We start from the raw sequence: 17,905 nt of genomic DNA on the forward strand, positions 1-17,905 counted from the left end.
GTGAAAGGCTAGCAGACAGACAGAGAGACAGACACACTTTCGCATTTATAATATTAGTATGGAATAGTATGGATTTCAATCCCATTATTAGATACATAGGTATATTGCTTTTCCGTTTTCCGAGGTTTAATTATTCTTAACTTTTGATAAAATTTCTTTCGAAGCCGGTGTCAATAGATGCTTAATCGGCCGGCATAAAATACTTCCAGGAAAAGCTCTATAAAACTGTAAGTACCTACATAGGTAGTTACGAGTAAAGTGCAATAAAATAAGAACAGCTTAGGTAAGCTCGGCTCAGACACACTAAAGCTAGTTTACTACGGGATTGAAGGCGGTAATTGGAATTAATCACACTAGTGCAGGTCTTAAAACCTACCAATAAAAGCTCGATTCTCATACGCTGCTAGCGACCACCCGCGGCTTCGCTCCCGTGGAAATTTCGAAAAACAATACCTTATTCCTTCTCCACATTATAAAGGGAACTTCTGTCGAAGATTTCAGCTTTCTGGGTCGAAAGGATTGGGCTAAGTGTTAATGTGTCAGTCAATGAGTGGATCATGACTTTTCTTTTTATTGTACATCTCATACAATAAAAAGAAATGTCGGGAATTAAAGTACACACCTTTTATATTTTTAAGAGTAGGACTACTTTTAGGAGTACCTACTACTTTTTAGGGATCCGTATCTAAAAAGGGAAAAAGAAAGCCTTATTGGATGACTTTGTTGTCTGTCGTGTCTGTCAAGAAACCTACAGGGTACTTTTCGTTGACCTAGAATAATGATGATTTAATAGCATGGCCAGTTACAAAATGTTTGCGTTCGGCAAAAATTTAATATAGAAAGTAGGTAGTGTATGACGAAAACGGCCAGCAAGGCCAAGAATTAGACTCGAAGTTTTATACGTAAGAAGTTGGATGCTCTTGAACTAGAACCGTACCTAATTCCTTCAAACTTTTGCCAACAGTTCACGTCTCCCTAGTAAGCACATATTTTACAGCAGACACTACAACCTATCTATTAATCTGTATTCAACTATGCTAGGCGAGTATGTATTAGGTCTGACTTAACTGACTGGAGCTGAACAGAGGACTGACGGCGCCAATTGCAATTAATTACGTTGGCTGTGACACAAAACGAGAAACCATTGAAAGCTCGATTTAGTGATTTCATTTGTCTAGGTGTCTATTGCAGGGCATACTCCATAAAATAGGTACAAATTAGAGATGCCAGTCACTTCATCTAAGAACTGTGAAGTAGGTACGTCTTTTGACAAGTAATAAAAGTACTTTAACTTTACGGAGCATGTTTTTTATTGATACTTTATTTGTTAAAGTTTGCTACGAAATGCACTAGAGAACGAACCCTCTCGAGTGCAAATGCCTTTGCCTACGCCGCCCGCCCAGTCGCGTAGCGCCCGGCGTAGGGCGCGCTCGCGTATCAACCCTGAAACAGACTGAACCGAGTCTGCGTAAACACGTGTTCTTTGTTAATAACGGTAGGTAAATGAATATTATAAAGATACAAATGTACAGTAAGTCTACCAATAATCTTGTTTAATAAAATAGTGAATAGATTTGGTTTCGGTTTGTTACTTATTATTAGAATAGAATAGAATGTTTTTTTATTTATGTAAATTTTTTAAAAGTGCTTATGAATAGTCAGGTTTAATTTACCATATTGGATTTTGACACAAACTTTTCTTTGTGTGAAATTTTAACTGTACCACTTATTTTGCTTATTTATGTCTGTACTAACTAATTATTCATACTACACTTATCTTACCTACTTTAAAGTTACAGATTTTTTTAGTTTTTTTTTTAGACTTTGTGCTTTATCATAAGAAAGCGAAATGTGAAACTAAAACTCGCCACGCTGCTCCATTTCGGATTGGCAATGTAAGCTCAAACTAGAATGAAAATTAAAGATAATAAAGTTATAACAAACAAGCCGATCTATCTCGACTTCGTTTTGGTAGAATTTCTGAAAAAGCATTTCTTAGTGGTGTACCAAGAAGTTTACGCATAGAGAAAACTTATATGCAAAATCTCTAATTTCTCTCTCTTCCTTTATCTCAAACCCAGTGGTTTGGGCTTTCAGTAGATCATAATATAGATTTCAGTTAGTATTATATTTAAAAAAATACATCTATATTAATATTATAAATGCAAAAGTGTGTTTGTTTGTTGGTCCTTCCTTCACGCCCTAACTAAGCAACCAAACGACTTCATAATTGACATAGAAATAGTTGATTTCCCACGGGAATTTGAAAAACCAAAATAAACGCGGACGAAATCGCGGGTATCGGCTCGAAAAAACACAAACATAACCAAGAATTTATAAACGATACAATTGATTTTTGGTGACTAAAATAAAATTTACATTTGAATGCGCCGCCCGCCCGCTCAATCTCGTAACATAAAAGCTCGCCTTAGAAACTTGAAGTCAGCCCGAAGCGAACATATTATAGCCAGTTGTAGCTAGTACATAGTGATCGGTGGTTGCAGCATAACGGGCTTACCTTTTTTCTTTCATCGTTTTCTCTTATATTTATTTTAAAGTCAGTTATACATTAAAGAGCTTCAATAGATCAACGGCTACGGAAAGCTACTTACAATACTCCTAGCACAAGCTTTACGCTTAGTTGGAGGGGAAAGGGGGAATATTATTCATGATTAAAAAACTAATAAAAAAACTAACTTTTTTACAAAATAATATAAAACCAACAAACTTATTGGTTCAGAATGCCTCTAAGGTGCCTATTTTAAACTTCGTGTAATATTTATTTTATAAGTACCAATTTTTGTTTACAGTAATGAAAATTCTGTGCAGTACCGTAATTTAGTTAAAACCTATACTACTACTACTCTAAAAGCTTTACTATCAGTACAGTTACTGTGTAATATGTACGAATTGACAGTTTAAACGTAGCATGTTCATATTAGCTGTAACATAAAAATGCAACTCCTCAATATATCAAAGTAGGTTGCCTGCACATCGGATTGAAAGAGAGGTGATGCAAAATTATGTAGGTTAGGTAGTTAAGCAATAAGATTTAAACAATAGTATGTAAGATTTATTTATTGTTATTGTTAGTCCATAAGCGGGAGAGTAGATCATAAGCCGGCTCTCAATAAACATCTTTCACCGTTGCCGCATTTAATTATTACCATACGGCCACAACATATCTCATGGCGACCCTTGCCAGTCGGTGCATGCCTAATCTAAGTGCGTGCACCGGCTGGGCACCGATCAAGAAGAAGACTACAAAATTTTCAAAAGAACATCAAGATTCAAGACTCAATTAAAACAAAAAGAAGAAATAAAAATTCCACGGCCTGTATTAAAAATCAAGAAACACTAACATCAAGAAATAAGCCCAAAAATGAATCGCTTATGAACAGAAGACAATCTCAAGCTTCATTGATCGGCCCAGCATCATCGTGCGTCCAGGGTTATCCCGGCCAAAACTAGGAGGTGTCCAGGGTATTCCCGGCCCAGTTCGAGGAGTCCAGGGTTTTCCCGGCCCATTAAGATGCAGTAAAGAAGAGGCGCAGACTCCAGACCTCCGGACCTGATGACCAAAACCTGTCCTGATGACGACGGCGACTACACGGCGGTCACGAAATTGACTATTGAAATGCGTCGCTAACAGTTAAAGTAAGTGCAATTTATCTCTCGTAATGGGCAAATAGGTAGAATGTGTAGGTATTGTATTTTTTTTTTGGGTAGATAATTTAATTTTGTACGTATAGGATAGAAGAATATTGGTAATTTTTTTAAATAATAAATAATACTTGCTCCACTATCTACTCATAAGTTCCCTTCGTGCTTCATTTGTAAGATTTTATATAGTGTGTAGGATAGTTTAAACTAATAATAGATAATAATTAATAAATGAATAAGTAGGTAGGTACTTACTTCTTTCGTAAATATTCGGTGTTAAAATCGAAATATAATAATTCAGAGAATTATAACGGTGTCATCGCGTGGTCAACGACACACGCGTACCCGAACATTTTGTATTGTTATACGAGACAATGGTTTTGCTCGAGATGCAATTTGCAAATACAAGGAAATGAATATGAAATAAGGAGAATTTTTTCCCCTACAGACGTTTTTCGTCTAGTTTCATGCTAGTTTTGACGATATAAGACTATACCCGGCTTTAACGAATTAGGACTCTGCAAACCAAAGGCTTGATCACCCTTCGGCTGTAGAAGTGCCATAGGTATAAAATATACAATATTTATTTTGGGATTGAGACATACTGACGTAGGAAGATGATTGTTATTTATTTGTTTAAACGCGATATTTTGCGCATATTTAGTACCTCCTCATTCAACTATATTTGTCTAGACTCTTGATCATTATCTACCGCGCTGGTGTTAGTGAAAGACCTAGAATTTTTATGAAAAGTTGAATGTTATTGAAATACTTATTGAAAGAAATAAGTTTGATGAAGACTATAAGTCTTATGAAAAATGCTTGCAAGCATGTTATGTTAAATATTAATTAGGAGAGTACGCGCCGCGTTTGTTGATTTGTTTATTTATTTGTATTATGTGAAGAAGTAACTTGAAAGGAAGATGAAGACTAGGAGAGATTTATTTTGACTGTCCAGGAAATATGAATACCTGAGATGTTTACTTAATAATAGGTATTATTATGCGTTATAGAATAGAAACCTTATATTTACCGTCTTACGACGATGCTATACGACAGCTGTATACTTATGATGACGACGATTTGATAGGTCAAAGAATCTTTTGAAGTCGATTTGTGAAATCGATACCTCAGCTTATACATATCTAATACCTATGATGCTATTTTGAGATTATTTTATTATGATGAGATTTTTCGAAACTTTTGTAAAAGTTAAATCATTGACTGTGCACTTAATAGATTACGATTTTTCTATTTATAAGTAAGGTTGAAAATATGCCCATACGAAGTAAGAGATAAGATAAATTGCACTTGAGCACAGGAAGTAACGATAAAAAAAAATGTTTCCTTACATAATTTTAATTTTATTTAGCATTAGATTTTATTTTTGTGATTGTCATCATCTTTTCTTCTGATTCGATGTAGCGTCTAACATTTTTTCTTTTAAGGGGAGGGGTAACCGCATACATTTTCAGGGGAGTTGTAATATGTACGAATTGACAGTTTAAACGTAGCATGTTCATATTAGCTGTAACATAAAAATGCAACTCCTCAATATATCAAAGTAGGTTGCCTGCACATCGGATTGAAAGAGAGGTGATGCAAAATTATGTAGGTTAGGTAGTTAAGCAATAAGATTTAAACAATAGTATGTAAGATTTATTTATTGTTATTGTTAGTCCATAAGCGGGAGAGTAGATCATAAGCCGGCTCTCAATAAACATCTTTCACCGTTGCCGCATTTAATTATTACCATACGGCCACAACATATCTCAACTGTAATACAGGGCTTATCTGAACATGCTTTTTTCCTCCAGTTCAATGAGGGTCAAACCACACATAGCAAAGTGGAATCGCTTTGTTTTAAAATACATAAATGCATTTCAAAGCCTTGATACGAGACATTTTAAATAAATTAACCTCTTAAATGGGTATTACTTTCAGAGGTATTAAATTATACTTAGTAAAAAAGTGTTTGTCATAGGGATTCATAAAGTACAAACAATAGGAATAACTTCTGAACTTGAACCTGAACACTCATTTTTTCCTTTGATTTAGTCTTATTAATAATTAAAAATTCAATTTAAGGAGCATAGAATTTGAGTGTAGAGAATTTAAAACTCAAGTTTCTTATTTTAACCGATCTAAGTCAACATTTCTTGAGTTCGAATAGTCCAATACATCAGCGGAAACGAATCGCTTTACGCCTTATACCTGCTTTATTCTATGTTGTGTTAGGATACTCATTTAATATAAAACAATTGGAAGCGGATATGTGTGGAATATTATTATCATGGCATAATTACTCGGTAATATGGGTAAACAGTATCCTATATGTTTAATGTTGTGGAAATTAATAATATGTACTTACATTGAAATAATCCTTTGCATGATATTTTAATAAATGGATTTTTATTGATTTGATGGACTGGATTGGTTGGATAGGGGTTGAAAAAAATTTATAGGTATTAATTTTTAGCTTCTTGTGTTTTTTATGTAACTACCTAATACCTTTATTCTACTAGTTTTCTCCCGCGACTTCGTCCGCGTGATATAATTTATGTTCTATCACATTCACGGATAATCTATATAATAGCTATCTATCAGTCATAGAATCCTCAGAATCGGATCATTAGTTCTGCAGGTCCAAACTTACAAACTTTACCTCTTTATAATATTTGTGTATATGTACACATTTTTAGTAGGTATAAAAGTTTAACAAGCCATTGCCGTCATTGGTAGGTAATCAAAGGTTTTACGGTTTTACCCATAAATACATAATATTATCCTAATTATAACTTGCATAATAACTGACAGTGTTTTTGTTTCTCTAAGTATGTTTATCATTAGGTAATTTAGGACACATGTTCGTGAACAATATAGCTACTATATTTCATAGACTAGATACCTACTGCATAGACAAAAACATCGTTATTATGATAAACAATCAAATCAACACACGCTTAATTAATAAACAACAAATAAAATAATTAGACGGTGCAAGATTTGTCCAACATAAACAACAAACAATTAGATGTTGCACGATTTGTTTAACGATCTCTGCAACTTTGTAACATTGCCCTCTCCTTTAAATAATACCTAAACTAACCAGCCATAGCCCATACAACTTGCAGTCAACAAGGATAACGAAGTGCCTGTGACGTAGAAGGGCCAAGTATACAAACTCATTAAACCACTCAATAGTCCTCAGTTATCATTTGAACGCGACCGAAACCGAACCGATGACACTTCGTCACTTTATACGTCGAACTAATCAATCCTTTATTTTTATTTTACAACGTTTTTTCTTATCCTGTTTTTCTCCAGCTTTTGTCTAGTTTTTATCATGTTAGGAGAAATGGTGCCGGTTTTAGATTGAGTTTAAGTATTTTTAGTATCTGTGTTTTGTAATAAGTGAACTAAATAAGTACAAAATGCTGTCGTTAAGACAGACGGATGAAAGGCTCTTCAGCTTTAAGACTCTCAAGGAGAAATTCGAAAAACCCAGGTAATTCTAGAGATAATCTTTCTGTGTAGATACTAGATACCCGTACCTACTTAACTTCAGGATACAGTTTTGATTTACTTTCGTAAGGCTCTAAACCCAACTCTCAAACTCTTTCTGAAAATAGTAATTGCTGTACTTGCCGACCAAGAACTAGCACTATTTAGAATTTTGTGATTTTTCTGTAAAGGTTGTTAACGAGGTATATCTATGTATAGAGTAAGGTTACAGTTTTAGAATTATTGAGAAGACTAGGCTTTTAGTACTTGTCTTATTTTGATTTTCTAATAGTGGAAAACTGAATACCTGAACATGAGTATATCTTCTTTCGAGCTTTTATGGTAAAAATACTGTTCAGGTAATCTGTTTTTCACTACACATACCTACCTACTCATTATAAATGCGAAAGTGTGTTTGTTTGTTGGTTTATTGGATTGTCTTTCAATCATACCGCAACGGATCGATGTGATTTTTTGCATGGATAAGTGAAAAAGTCGTGGGCATTAGCTACTAAAATATTATGAGGACCATTGACTTCTTTGCTCACGATCTTGTAAGGCACCTTATTTTCAACCCTCTTTTGTTTGTCTGCAGGTTTGGCGCCGGGGTGCAACGGAGCGCCACCCACGCTGACATGCCGAACCGAGGGGGCACAATCGCTGAAAGGTTAGTATATGCTTGACTTTATTTACTGCCTTCCTAGAGCCTAAAAGCTGAAACAAACACTACGCGGGATTCAGTTTTCCCCTCCACTTTTAATATGGGTACCTTTAAGTCAAGAGTGATTAAGCATCTCCTACGCAAGCGCGCTTTATTTTAGGCAGCATCGTTACTTGCCAGTAGATCTGATAACACAGCCAAGCGCTAGTCTATAAATTAAAAAAAAACTGCACGGAAGGACGTCACACTGAAAGCGCGCGTACACTTGTTGTCAGAAAAAAGCACTTTGACCATGAAACTACGCAGTGGGTGATTTATCTTTTGTTATTTAGCTTTTGATTCTTCTTCTTTCACACACATCCTAAAACACTAATAGGTACAGAAGTCGAGATGCCAATCGGGGTGGGATAGCGCGGTTGAACTGCGGGTGTGCGGGGCGTGCCCCTGTCTCTTAGCCCGGTTGATATCTCGATCTGTCGCGTACTATAGGTAGGTATACGGTTTTACTTAAACCTGAAATAAAACGTTGCCGTTCTGCGGTGTGTCTGTCCGAGTCCTTAACTTTATGTACTTGTTCACTTTATTTAGCTCCTTGGCAGCAGTCCAATCGTTTCCCTGAAAGCAAAAGTAGAGTCAATTTAAGGCAATTCCTGGGTACTTCCTCTGCTGGAAGGCTTCGAAGTCATCATTTCTTATGATATGATGTCACGATATCCCTCCATGTTGGCGCATTTTGAGACTGCCTTATCAAAATAGTGTTCAAAAATTAATTATCGGTTCGTACTTATTTCTACCCTAAGAAGTGTAATTTTCAACACCGTTGGAGTAGGTATCCAGTAAAAATATACGGGGTTACTAGAAAATCTTTATCTTCTACAATAAATTTTCTGATATACCCAGGTTATACCTAATCATTTCCGATATTCAACAAAGATTTCACAACTAACATAGGTACTCGGAGCGTAGGTATACTACAGGGAAACGTCGGCATAACTCAGTGACTAAGACAGGACCACTGGGTTTAATTTGTCTGTTTACATTTTGACCTGCTTTATTTACAAAACCGCAGGGAATATAACATTCCTAGTTACCTAAGTATGTATGAGTATACAATCTAAAATTGTTTCCAAGTGATATTAGCGTTGATGCTATTGGGGCCGATTCTCTTGTACACAATCTCTAAACTAACCTAAATTAACAGGTCCAAATCTAATGCTATCCTTATCCGCAAGCAACATTAAGAAAGGGATAGCAATAGATTTAGAGGTGCCATTTTAGTTTAGTTTAGAGATTGTGTACAGCGGAATTAGCCACAATGTCTTTCTCTAAACTAAATTTAGAGTATCTGCATCTTTTACTTTTCAATATTGCTAAAATATAACGAGACGTGAATGTTACATTTTAAAGACTCTAAATTTTAGTGCACGCTACAAATTTGAACAATAGGCTCGCGACTGGCAGCTAACGTCACGAAATTTGACAGCTCTAAATGAAATTTAAAACTTTCAAACTGTGTGTCCTTTTCATATTACATTAGTAAGAAGAGGATGCGAATACTCTAAAATTTAGTTGTGCTCAGAATCAGTACTATTATGTACCTAATTATGTGATATATAATGACCACTATATGATGCTCGCGACGTGGTCTGCGTAGATAGATTTATGGGTTTTACAAAAGCCAAGTTTTACTCTCTTTGATTTTCCAGGATAAACAGTAGGTAGGTATAGCCGTCCCTGGGATGCAAAATGTGTATGTTAGGTGCGTATATGTAGTTAAACACATTTCCTTCCCTTTGTTATTATTATGTTATTAAGCACTGTATGCGAATTACAGACGGAAAATTTGTTGTTACATAAATGTCCATTAACAGACGGACTATGTAATTAATTTTAATCTGTGTTTCCTCTAGTGCCGAGCGTACTTGAGCGGCGATAAAATTGTAGGGTCGTTGGCCTTGTGCATTGGTTCTGATTGTATCTATCTATCGAATTTTTTCGATTTATTGCGACTGGTAGAGATAGGAAATATATTAGAAAGAACGTTACGTAATATGGGCAAAATTTTCTCTTTCCTTCTGCGGAAGCCTTATACCCTTATTTACGCACGTTTCGTCATCGTCGGCACCAACCGATAGACATCTACTGCTGGACGTCTCTTGTAAGATCTTCTCATGCCGCGGTCTTGCGCCGTCTGGATCCAGCTGTTCCCACTTCCCTGTGACTTGTTTGATGTCATCTGACCACTTAATAGGAGGTCTGCCAACGTTGCGCTTTCCGGTGCCAGGCCCAGCACTTTGGGACCAACGTCTAACGGTTCTTGTGCATATGTGCCTTCAGCCTTTCTTCTTCTCGAGTCGACGGTCACCTCAAATACGGGCAGCGCCAAAAGCCGCAACCGCGATAGCTCGGTCGGTAGGCTCCGTGTAGCTATGTGGCAATGTGCCCTGTAACAAATACATTTTTATAATATGTTAGGTAGTAGGTAGTGATGTTAGAAAGACCACGCCGCGCCGGTTCGACTTCAAAGGACTTGTGGTAGAGTTTGAAGTCCGGAAAGGATGCTCAAAATGTGATCATTACCTACTACTACTTTGTACTTTACTTATCCAACGCAATAGTTATTTCTTAGATTATGTTATCTACCTAAATGACCTGTTCCATAATGACCTACCACAATGTCCTTAATTCCTGATAAGGCAAAAGTTGCGCTACCTTTCCTATCAAATTATTTGTTCAGATATCTTAGAATTTATCAGTCACGACCTATTTCGTGCGTAATCTTTATGTCTTTTAAAATAAGGGTCATAATCCTTTGTTTATTTTTGCTGTAGGTAAAGTAGGATAACAAACAAGAGAACGACAAATATTAAATAAACAATTAGTAGCTAATAGCTATGGCCTATGTTACATTGTGATACCTTATCTGCTAATCGTAGCTACTTAGAGCGAGCTTTTGGGTTAGTTTTATTTTCTTATCCCTTGAAAGTAACCTTTTTTTAGAGCAAAAGGATATGACTATTAGGTATGTAAATGTTTGGTTTAAACTAGAATTTTGTCTATTTGAGAAATTATCAACTTAAAAATCAAAGTTTTTTGTTTCCTGTTAAGTTATCAAAAATTCATGTCACATTAATTCATTCACTCAATCGGTTATGCCAATAAATAATTATTATAGAAGTTCTTATAAATTTCATTATTATCATCTCTTTTTTTATCATATTAAATATATACTTAGTAAGTGATGATGAAGGCTAAGATGGAGCCCGCCTGCCTAGAAGGTACCATTCTTTTGAAGGTCCAATATTGTAAAGGAAATCGAATGGGCATTCCATAGTTTGAGTATTAGAAACGAAGAAACGAATCGCTTTTTACGAGTCCGTGGAATTTCGAGTATTCTCAACCCATCGCCGGCCCACTACTGACGGTCTCCTCTCAGAATGCGAAGGTATTGTAGGCCATAGTCTACCACGCTAGGCCAAGTGCAGATTGGCGGGCGTGTTACACCTTTGAGAACATTGTAGTTATGGCATGGTTTTTAAATTTGAATATGGCAAAATCCCGGCAGACCTTAATTTTGCTGATTTAGTTCTTTTATAGTTCACTTCGTTATTTTTAGACCGTGAAATACGGCCAATTAATAAAGCTGCTTTGTCAACATCAACAGCCTTTATTAGACCGAGGCTTCGCTAAAGATCACTTGACATTATTCAACACTAACCGGGTTCGCTAAAAGGTCATCCCTATCAGATTCTATTTTGAAAATAGCTTGAATAGGTCTTTACATTATTAGATAGATTCAGCTTTTAGAATATTGATTTATTTATAGACGAAACATTATTATGTTACAGTTTTATTAAGAAATAAGTTTTAGTATTTGACCAACAATCATATCACACTTGCATACTAATAAGGAAAATACTCAACAAATCTATTCACACGCATATCACTTTCACCAAAATACATCAAGTGCAGAGTAGAAGCAGTCGTAGAGGAGATCACATCTTACTCCCACAAACACGTACTTCTCAAGGAAGAAGAAACATAAAATTTGCAGGTGTACAATTAGTGTATAATAAATTACCGAAGGAGGTGAAGAATGCGAGCTCGTTCAATATATTTAAAAACAAACTCAAAAAACACATACTTTATGATATAAACCTACTTAATTAAATTTTGTTACTATACTGTATGAACTACACTGTGGCAACGATTTCGCATTCTTCCAAGGCGGAGCGATATTAAAATAAAGTGAATTGTGAGGGTGGATTTGAAATTATATCAACTACTTAATTAAAATAACAAACTGTTAAAGTAAAATATGTAATGTGAGTTGTAGATCAAGTAAGTTATAATGATTGCCAAACAAACGAATAAGTACCTACCTATTGTAAATATTCTTTCTCTGTAAGTGAATTTTGTAATTCTTTGAGAGAAATAAATAATTCTTTAACCTGATTAGGATATGTCATACATGAGCACAACTCTCATAATATCTTGTATACTAAGAGGTATTAGTAAAATATGCATTTTGAATTTTGGGATCCGAACTGTCGATGTCGTAGACCACCTATTTACAATTCTAATCTCATTTGTTGTTTTTCTCTCGATGCAAACCTTACTTCTTTAGATCCCGTCTAGGGTTTTGAAACCATGGACAGTTTTGAAATTCGTCAAGCAACACTGATGAAATAAGCAGACAAACATAAGGAAGAGTCCTTTATGAGATAGTTATATTTACAGTTATCTTTATAGTTTGTCTGCTTATATTAAGTTTAGGGCACATCACGCATTGCTCCAACTGAGAGCAAAATCAATCCCTTCTCCTCTGAAACCCTTGATATGGCTTGCAAAATTAGGTTTAAGAATCTGTACAGTCGTAGCTACTAATGAAATATTTCACTTTTTCCAGATTGGCGGCTCTTCAGGCGGCGGGCGCGAACGACTGGCGAGCTAGAGTGTGTCGGCTGAGTCCCGACCGGGAAGACAGCAAGGCGATAGAACGGGCCAAGAATAAGATCAATGTTAGTATTGTTTGTCCTGTTTTATTTATTCTGTAATGGCTGAGACAGCCAGTGCGAAATGGTAAAAATGGGACTACGAAATCCAGTTTAGAATAATGTTCAGGATATTTTATGAGCTACAACCGGGTGAGATTGTGTCGGCTGAGTCTCGACCGGGAAGACAGCAAGGCGATAGAGCGGGCTAAAAATAAGATCAATGTTAGTATTGTTTGTCCTGTTTTATTTATTCTGTAACGGGTGCGACAGCGAGTGAAAAGGAGCTTACGAAATCCAGTTTAGAATAGTGTGCATAATCTTTTTATGAGCAACTAGCAAGTAATAGTGAGTCGGTTCTGTCCTGATTGGGATGAGAGTAAGCATAGAGGACCAAGAATTAGATATAGTTAGTGCTTCTGCGTTCATTATGTAGTGACTGAGACGAGTTGTCCTTCTCTACTGAGGGCATGTTGTCTATTTATTATCTTGTTAGTTGTTACGAATAACCGACAGGACCCATACTTGAGCTTGTCATTTGCCAGTGATTTGCCATTTCCAGATTCTTTACCAACCTACTGTGTTAGGCCCTTCTAGTATGATGGGAGTCCGTACGGCAGATGTGGAATTCGCGATTTAGACCAATGTTTTTCTTACGCAATCCTATTCCTAGGAAACACTTGCACGTTTATTTAAACGTTGTTTTACTGGTCTATGTTGTCCACAAAGCTTAGCTACCCGAAGCTAATAGAGGTTGTAGAAAGAAAAACTTCGGATGATGATCGCCAAACTTCGTTCCGAAGAACGCATTGATGATGATGATGTCCACCTTACAGTCGAGTTAGTTAATAACCTAAAAACTTGAACCGACAGGATTTTATTAATACAATAGGTGCAAGTATGAATTGCATATTCAATATTAAAACTGCATACAATAACCGCATATACCTCATTCGTAAATTAAAATAGTTATTCATACAGAACACTGACATAATATGAAATTCATTTCTATACCTACTGAAAACTAGTATACACAACAATGGTCTCAAACTACCGGCAGCCGTGCCGCCAAGCGATTTAGCGTTCCGGTACGATACCGTGTAGAAACCAAAGGGGCATGGGCTTATTAAGAACTGCCATGCCTCTTCCAGGTTAGCCCGCTTCCATCTTAGACTGCCTCGTCACTTACCACCAGGTGAGATTACAGTCAAGGGCTAACTTGTATCTGAATAACAAAAAAAAAAAAACTAGTAGGTGCTTTATGAACCAACGAGATGATGCTCGGCGACTTCGTCCGTGTGGATTTAGGTTTTTTTTTTAAATACCGTAGGAACTCTTTAATTTTCCGGGATCAAAAGTAGCCTAAGTATGTCCTTCCCCGGGATGTAAGCTAACTCTGTGCCAAATTTCACCAAAATCCATACTAATAAAATTATTAGTATGGATGGATTGATAGGTTTTATCAAATAACCAAGTCCCTCCATCTAGGAACAACATGGTGTTTATTATTAATACGGAAATATCATGTATCCAGTCATAAAGCATAATCATACGGAAAAATAGCAGGATCCATTAAAATATAGCTATTTCTGTACCTACTTGTTTGATAAAATATTACGCACGGTCATGTCGGAGACACGGATTACTTGATAGTATTGCAATTAAACTATAGCGACAGGTTAAGACGGCAATCGGGGTATGAGGTGGGGGACGCCCCGCACACTCGCACGTCACCCGCGCTTGTCCGCAACGGGTTAGCGCAGTGGCTTTGCGGGTATCCGGGGCGTTCCCTCCCCGATCGCCATCTCGACCTGTCGCGTACTATACACTAGATTGACGGATCTAAAAGAAATACTACTTTCCTTTTCTGCAGAGAAAATTGTGAAAAGGATATCGCACTACTAGCTTTGCGTATATAGATTTTGAGTCGTCAAGTGTATGTATCAGATTTGTACGAATCATTTGCGTTTTATTATTTTTCGACAACACACGAAGATCGGTTCGAGCATCGATGTATACGAGCTTTAGGTACAAGCTTTGTTCTAATCGATGCGTTGAAATAGAGATATCTCTGCCCAGTACATAAACGTAACCTTGATATTGTAGGCAAGCATTGATTTTGGGTTTCTATCGATGTATCTTTCTATCGTATCTTTGTATGATGTATCTTTGTATATGCGAAAGTTTAAATTAAGTTAAAATAGATAAAAAATCTGACCATCACTATTTAAGACAAACATAGATTACTTTTTATCCCGGAAAAATATTATAATATCCAAAAAACGAATCCCACGCCAGAGTTGGAAACGGCTAGACAGAATAAAACGTTTTCCTGTACATAGATGGAAGAAGGATGAATAACTACATAGGATAATGATAGGATATTAATTATTTATTATACTTACATAATATGAGGTCCAAGGACAATGTGAACTATTGCAAACAGACAGAAATAAATCCCATATTGAAAGTTGCGGTCGAAAGTTAATACGTAATTACTAATAAGGAAATGAAACTATACCATAAACCATAAATGCTTCTTCGTAATCATTTAGTGACTCGTTGATCGCCTGCCCAAAGATACACAGGTAACTATTCAAAAATGATTTTATCTAAAGTACTCACTCCTGACAAAGTTTCCGTCACGATGGTGACAAACCTAATAATCCTGTTGACGACGTGTTATTGAATGTATAGTCCGCGACAGGATGAGATGGCAGTCGGGGTATTAGCCGGAGGGACGCCCCGCACACCCGCACGTGACCCGCGCTAGCCCGCACCGGTTAAGCGCGGAGGCTGTGCGGGTGTGCAGGGCGTTCCCTTCCCAATTGTCATTTCAACTTGTCGCGTACTATAATTACTCGAGCTTCGCCGAAGAGTTTACGTTCCAAAAGAGATACGACCAAATTTTGGCAGTGGTATCGATGATAATTAAAATCGAGGACACACAAGTTTGACCTTTATAAACTGAGGCAAAAGGATCAAAATCATTTTACTATGTAAGGTTGACAGGCTACAGGCCATTTTCAGTTTGGGAAAACATTAACCTTAATCACCCCTTTTGACAAAGTACGTATCATTCAACGTCGGCGGCGGCGTCTAAAATGAAACGTGACTGATGAACGTTGTTTCTCCTTCCCTGTTGGAAATATTTTCGCTGTGTGATTTCACCAAATGACCGAATGGATTTTTTCATCCACGAAGTTTTATTACGAAATTGAAATGGCATTTCCTGTTTTATTTTACAGTCCTCACTGACGTATCTTCCGAGATCAGTGTTTCCTGCCAATTATAATCTGGGGTACTTATCTTTAAAACAAAAGTGAATAGGCATCATTCTTCTAGGCAAACGTGTCCCATCTTAGACCACATCATTACTTCCCATCAGGTGTGGTCCTGGTCAAGCGTGTGCATAGTAAATTTAAAAAATTTGAGCCCCGAGTCTCATTCTTCATGTTGACGTTTACCAACAAATTGGAGATGGTAGATGTGTTAAACGGACCAATCAGAATCTTAGTAGATTACATGCTAAAATAATCACGTCATCTTTCAAAAATCTGATTGTTTCTCTGAATAGGTACATCTCCGCTTCGAGGACGGTCCTCGTACTTCATGGAATATTATAAAAAAAGAATTAGCGAAATCGGTTCAGCTGTTGTCGAGATTTGCGATGAGCAACACATTTAGCGATTCATTTTTATATTATAGATGCGTAAACTTTATTTTTTCACTTTATGTGTCAATTTCATGTAAAAAGTACGATTTTAGTCCTTATTTCAAAGGTGAACCGTCGACATGACAATTGACCCATAGAGTTAAAAAAACGCGTGAGAAGTCATTTTGTACGGACTATAAGTACCTACTTTAATGTGTTTTTGTGGGCATGCAAAAATGCTGTTAATTACCATTTTTCACGGCTGGTTGGATTAACAATTCGAAAGTTCAATGCTAAATATGTATAATCAAATATGTTGTGTTATGTATAACTCCTTATGAATGTCAGCCCTTGGACCTTTGGCTTTAATGGTTATTTTAATGCGTAAGTACCCAGTACCTATTGCTTACTGGAACCGGGAACGGCGATCTTGCTCACTCATAATGTAATTTGCCCAGTATTTTTTTAAAAGAAGGTTATCCGTACTTACAATAAAATATTGCAACTAAATTATTATCATAGGTAAGGCCTTTATTTAACTATATTTTATTAATAATTCAAAACTAAATAATAATAGTAATGGCAATGGCATTATAGTGTGTGTATTAAATCAGCGCCATCTATCTTAAACCGGTGATATTACCATGAAACAGTTCGCGCCACCATGCGAGTGTGCTGTAAACTTTGAATCCTTTTACGAACCAAGCCGAAGTTCCATCTAAAATGATCAAAAGAGATTAGTTATCCAAATGGTAATAAACTTTCGTTTAGTTATAAAGTTACATACATTTTAATTGAGACTATAATATGTATTTATCCGTTTCTTGAATAAAAATGTACGTTTTGAGATTTTTATGTACCTACATGCAGTTGGACACTTTTCAAGAAAGAGAACATCATTTACATTTAGTCGAGCCTAGCCAGAGCAAGCCATCAATATCGAGTGGTGTATACAGCAAAATCATTAAAAGTACAATCACAATTCACAACTAACTTTTGCACGCAAACTGGCCCCAGAAAGTTTGAAAAAATCTCTACTACTTTTTATTTTCTCGCGGTAAAAAGATGCCTAAATGAACATAATATAGTAATCCTTTACAGTCTACCTACAGATAAAAATTTTAAAACATGTTGATGGTTTTTTAAAAATGTGAAAACAACCATAGTACCTACTCATACTATGTACTTTACAGTTATTTCAAAATAACAGACAGACATTTCAATTCAAATAAAGGTATATAGATTACACAGCAAGTATCTAATTCATATCTAATTGAATTTGTCAATCGCTCATTCTGCTATCAGTTGCCATATTATGATTTTCTAATTTATTATTCGTACTCAATACTCATTGATAAACTATAGTGTAGAACTGTAGAACGTACAGTACGCAGCCAAAAGTAATGTACATCGGTCTGTAGAATGACA

General features: G+C 36.2%; 1 protein-coding gene across 7 annotated transcripts in view; it reads left to right on the forward strand.

The window, feature by feature from the left end:
• Window positions 1-17,905, forward strand: part of LOC117988249 (supervillin-like) — a 256,319-nt gene that overhangs the window by 200,128 nt on the left and 38,286 nt on the right. For all 7 annotated transcript variants that reach the window (XM_034975364.2, XM_069502873.1, XM_034975366.2 and 4 more), the window contains 2 exons: window positions 7,763-7,834; window positions 12,738-12,849. In XM_034975364.2, the coding sequence (XP_034831255.1) occupies window positions 7,763-7,834; window positions 12,738-12,849 (184 nt within the window). The remainder of the gene's footprint in view (window positions 1-7,762; window positions 7,835-12,737; window positions 12,850-17,905) is intronic.

This window comes from Maniola hyperantus, chromosome 14, assembly GCF_902806685.2.
Source record: "Maniola hyperantus chromosome 14, iAphHyp1.2, whole genome shotgun sequence".
Classification (NCBI taxonomy): domain Eukaryota; kingdom Metazoa; phylum Arthropoda; class Insecta; order Lepidoptera; family Nymphalidae; genus Maniola; species Maniola hyperantus.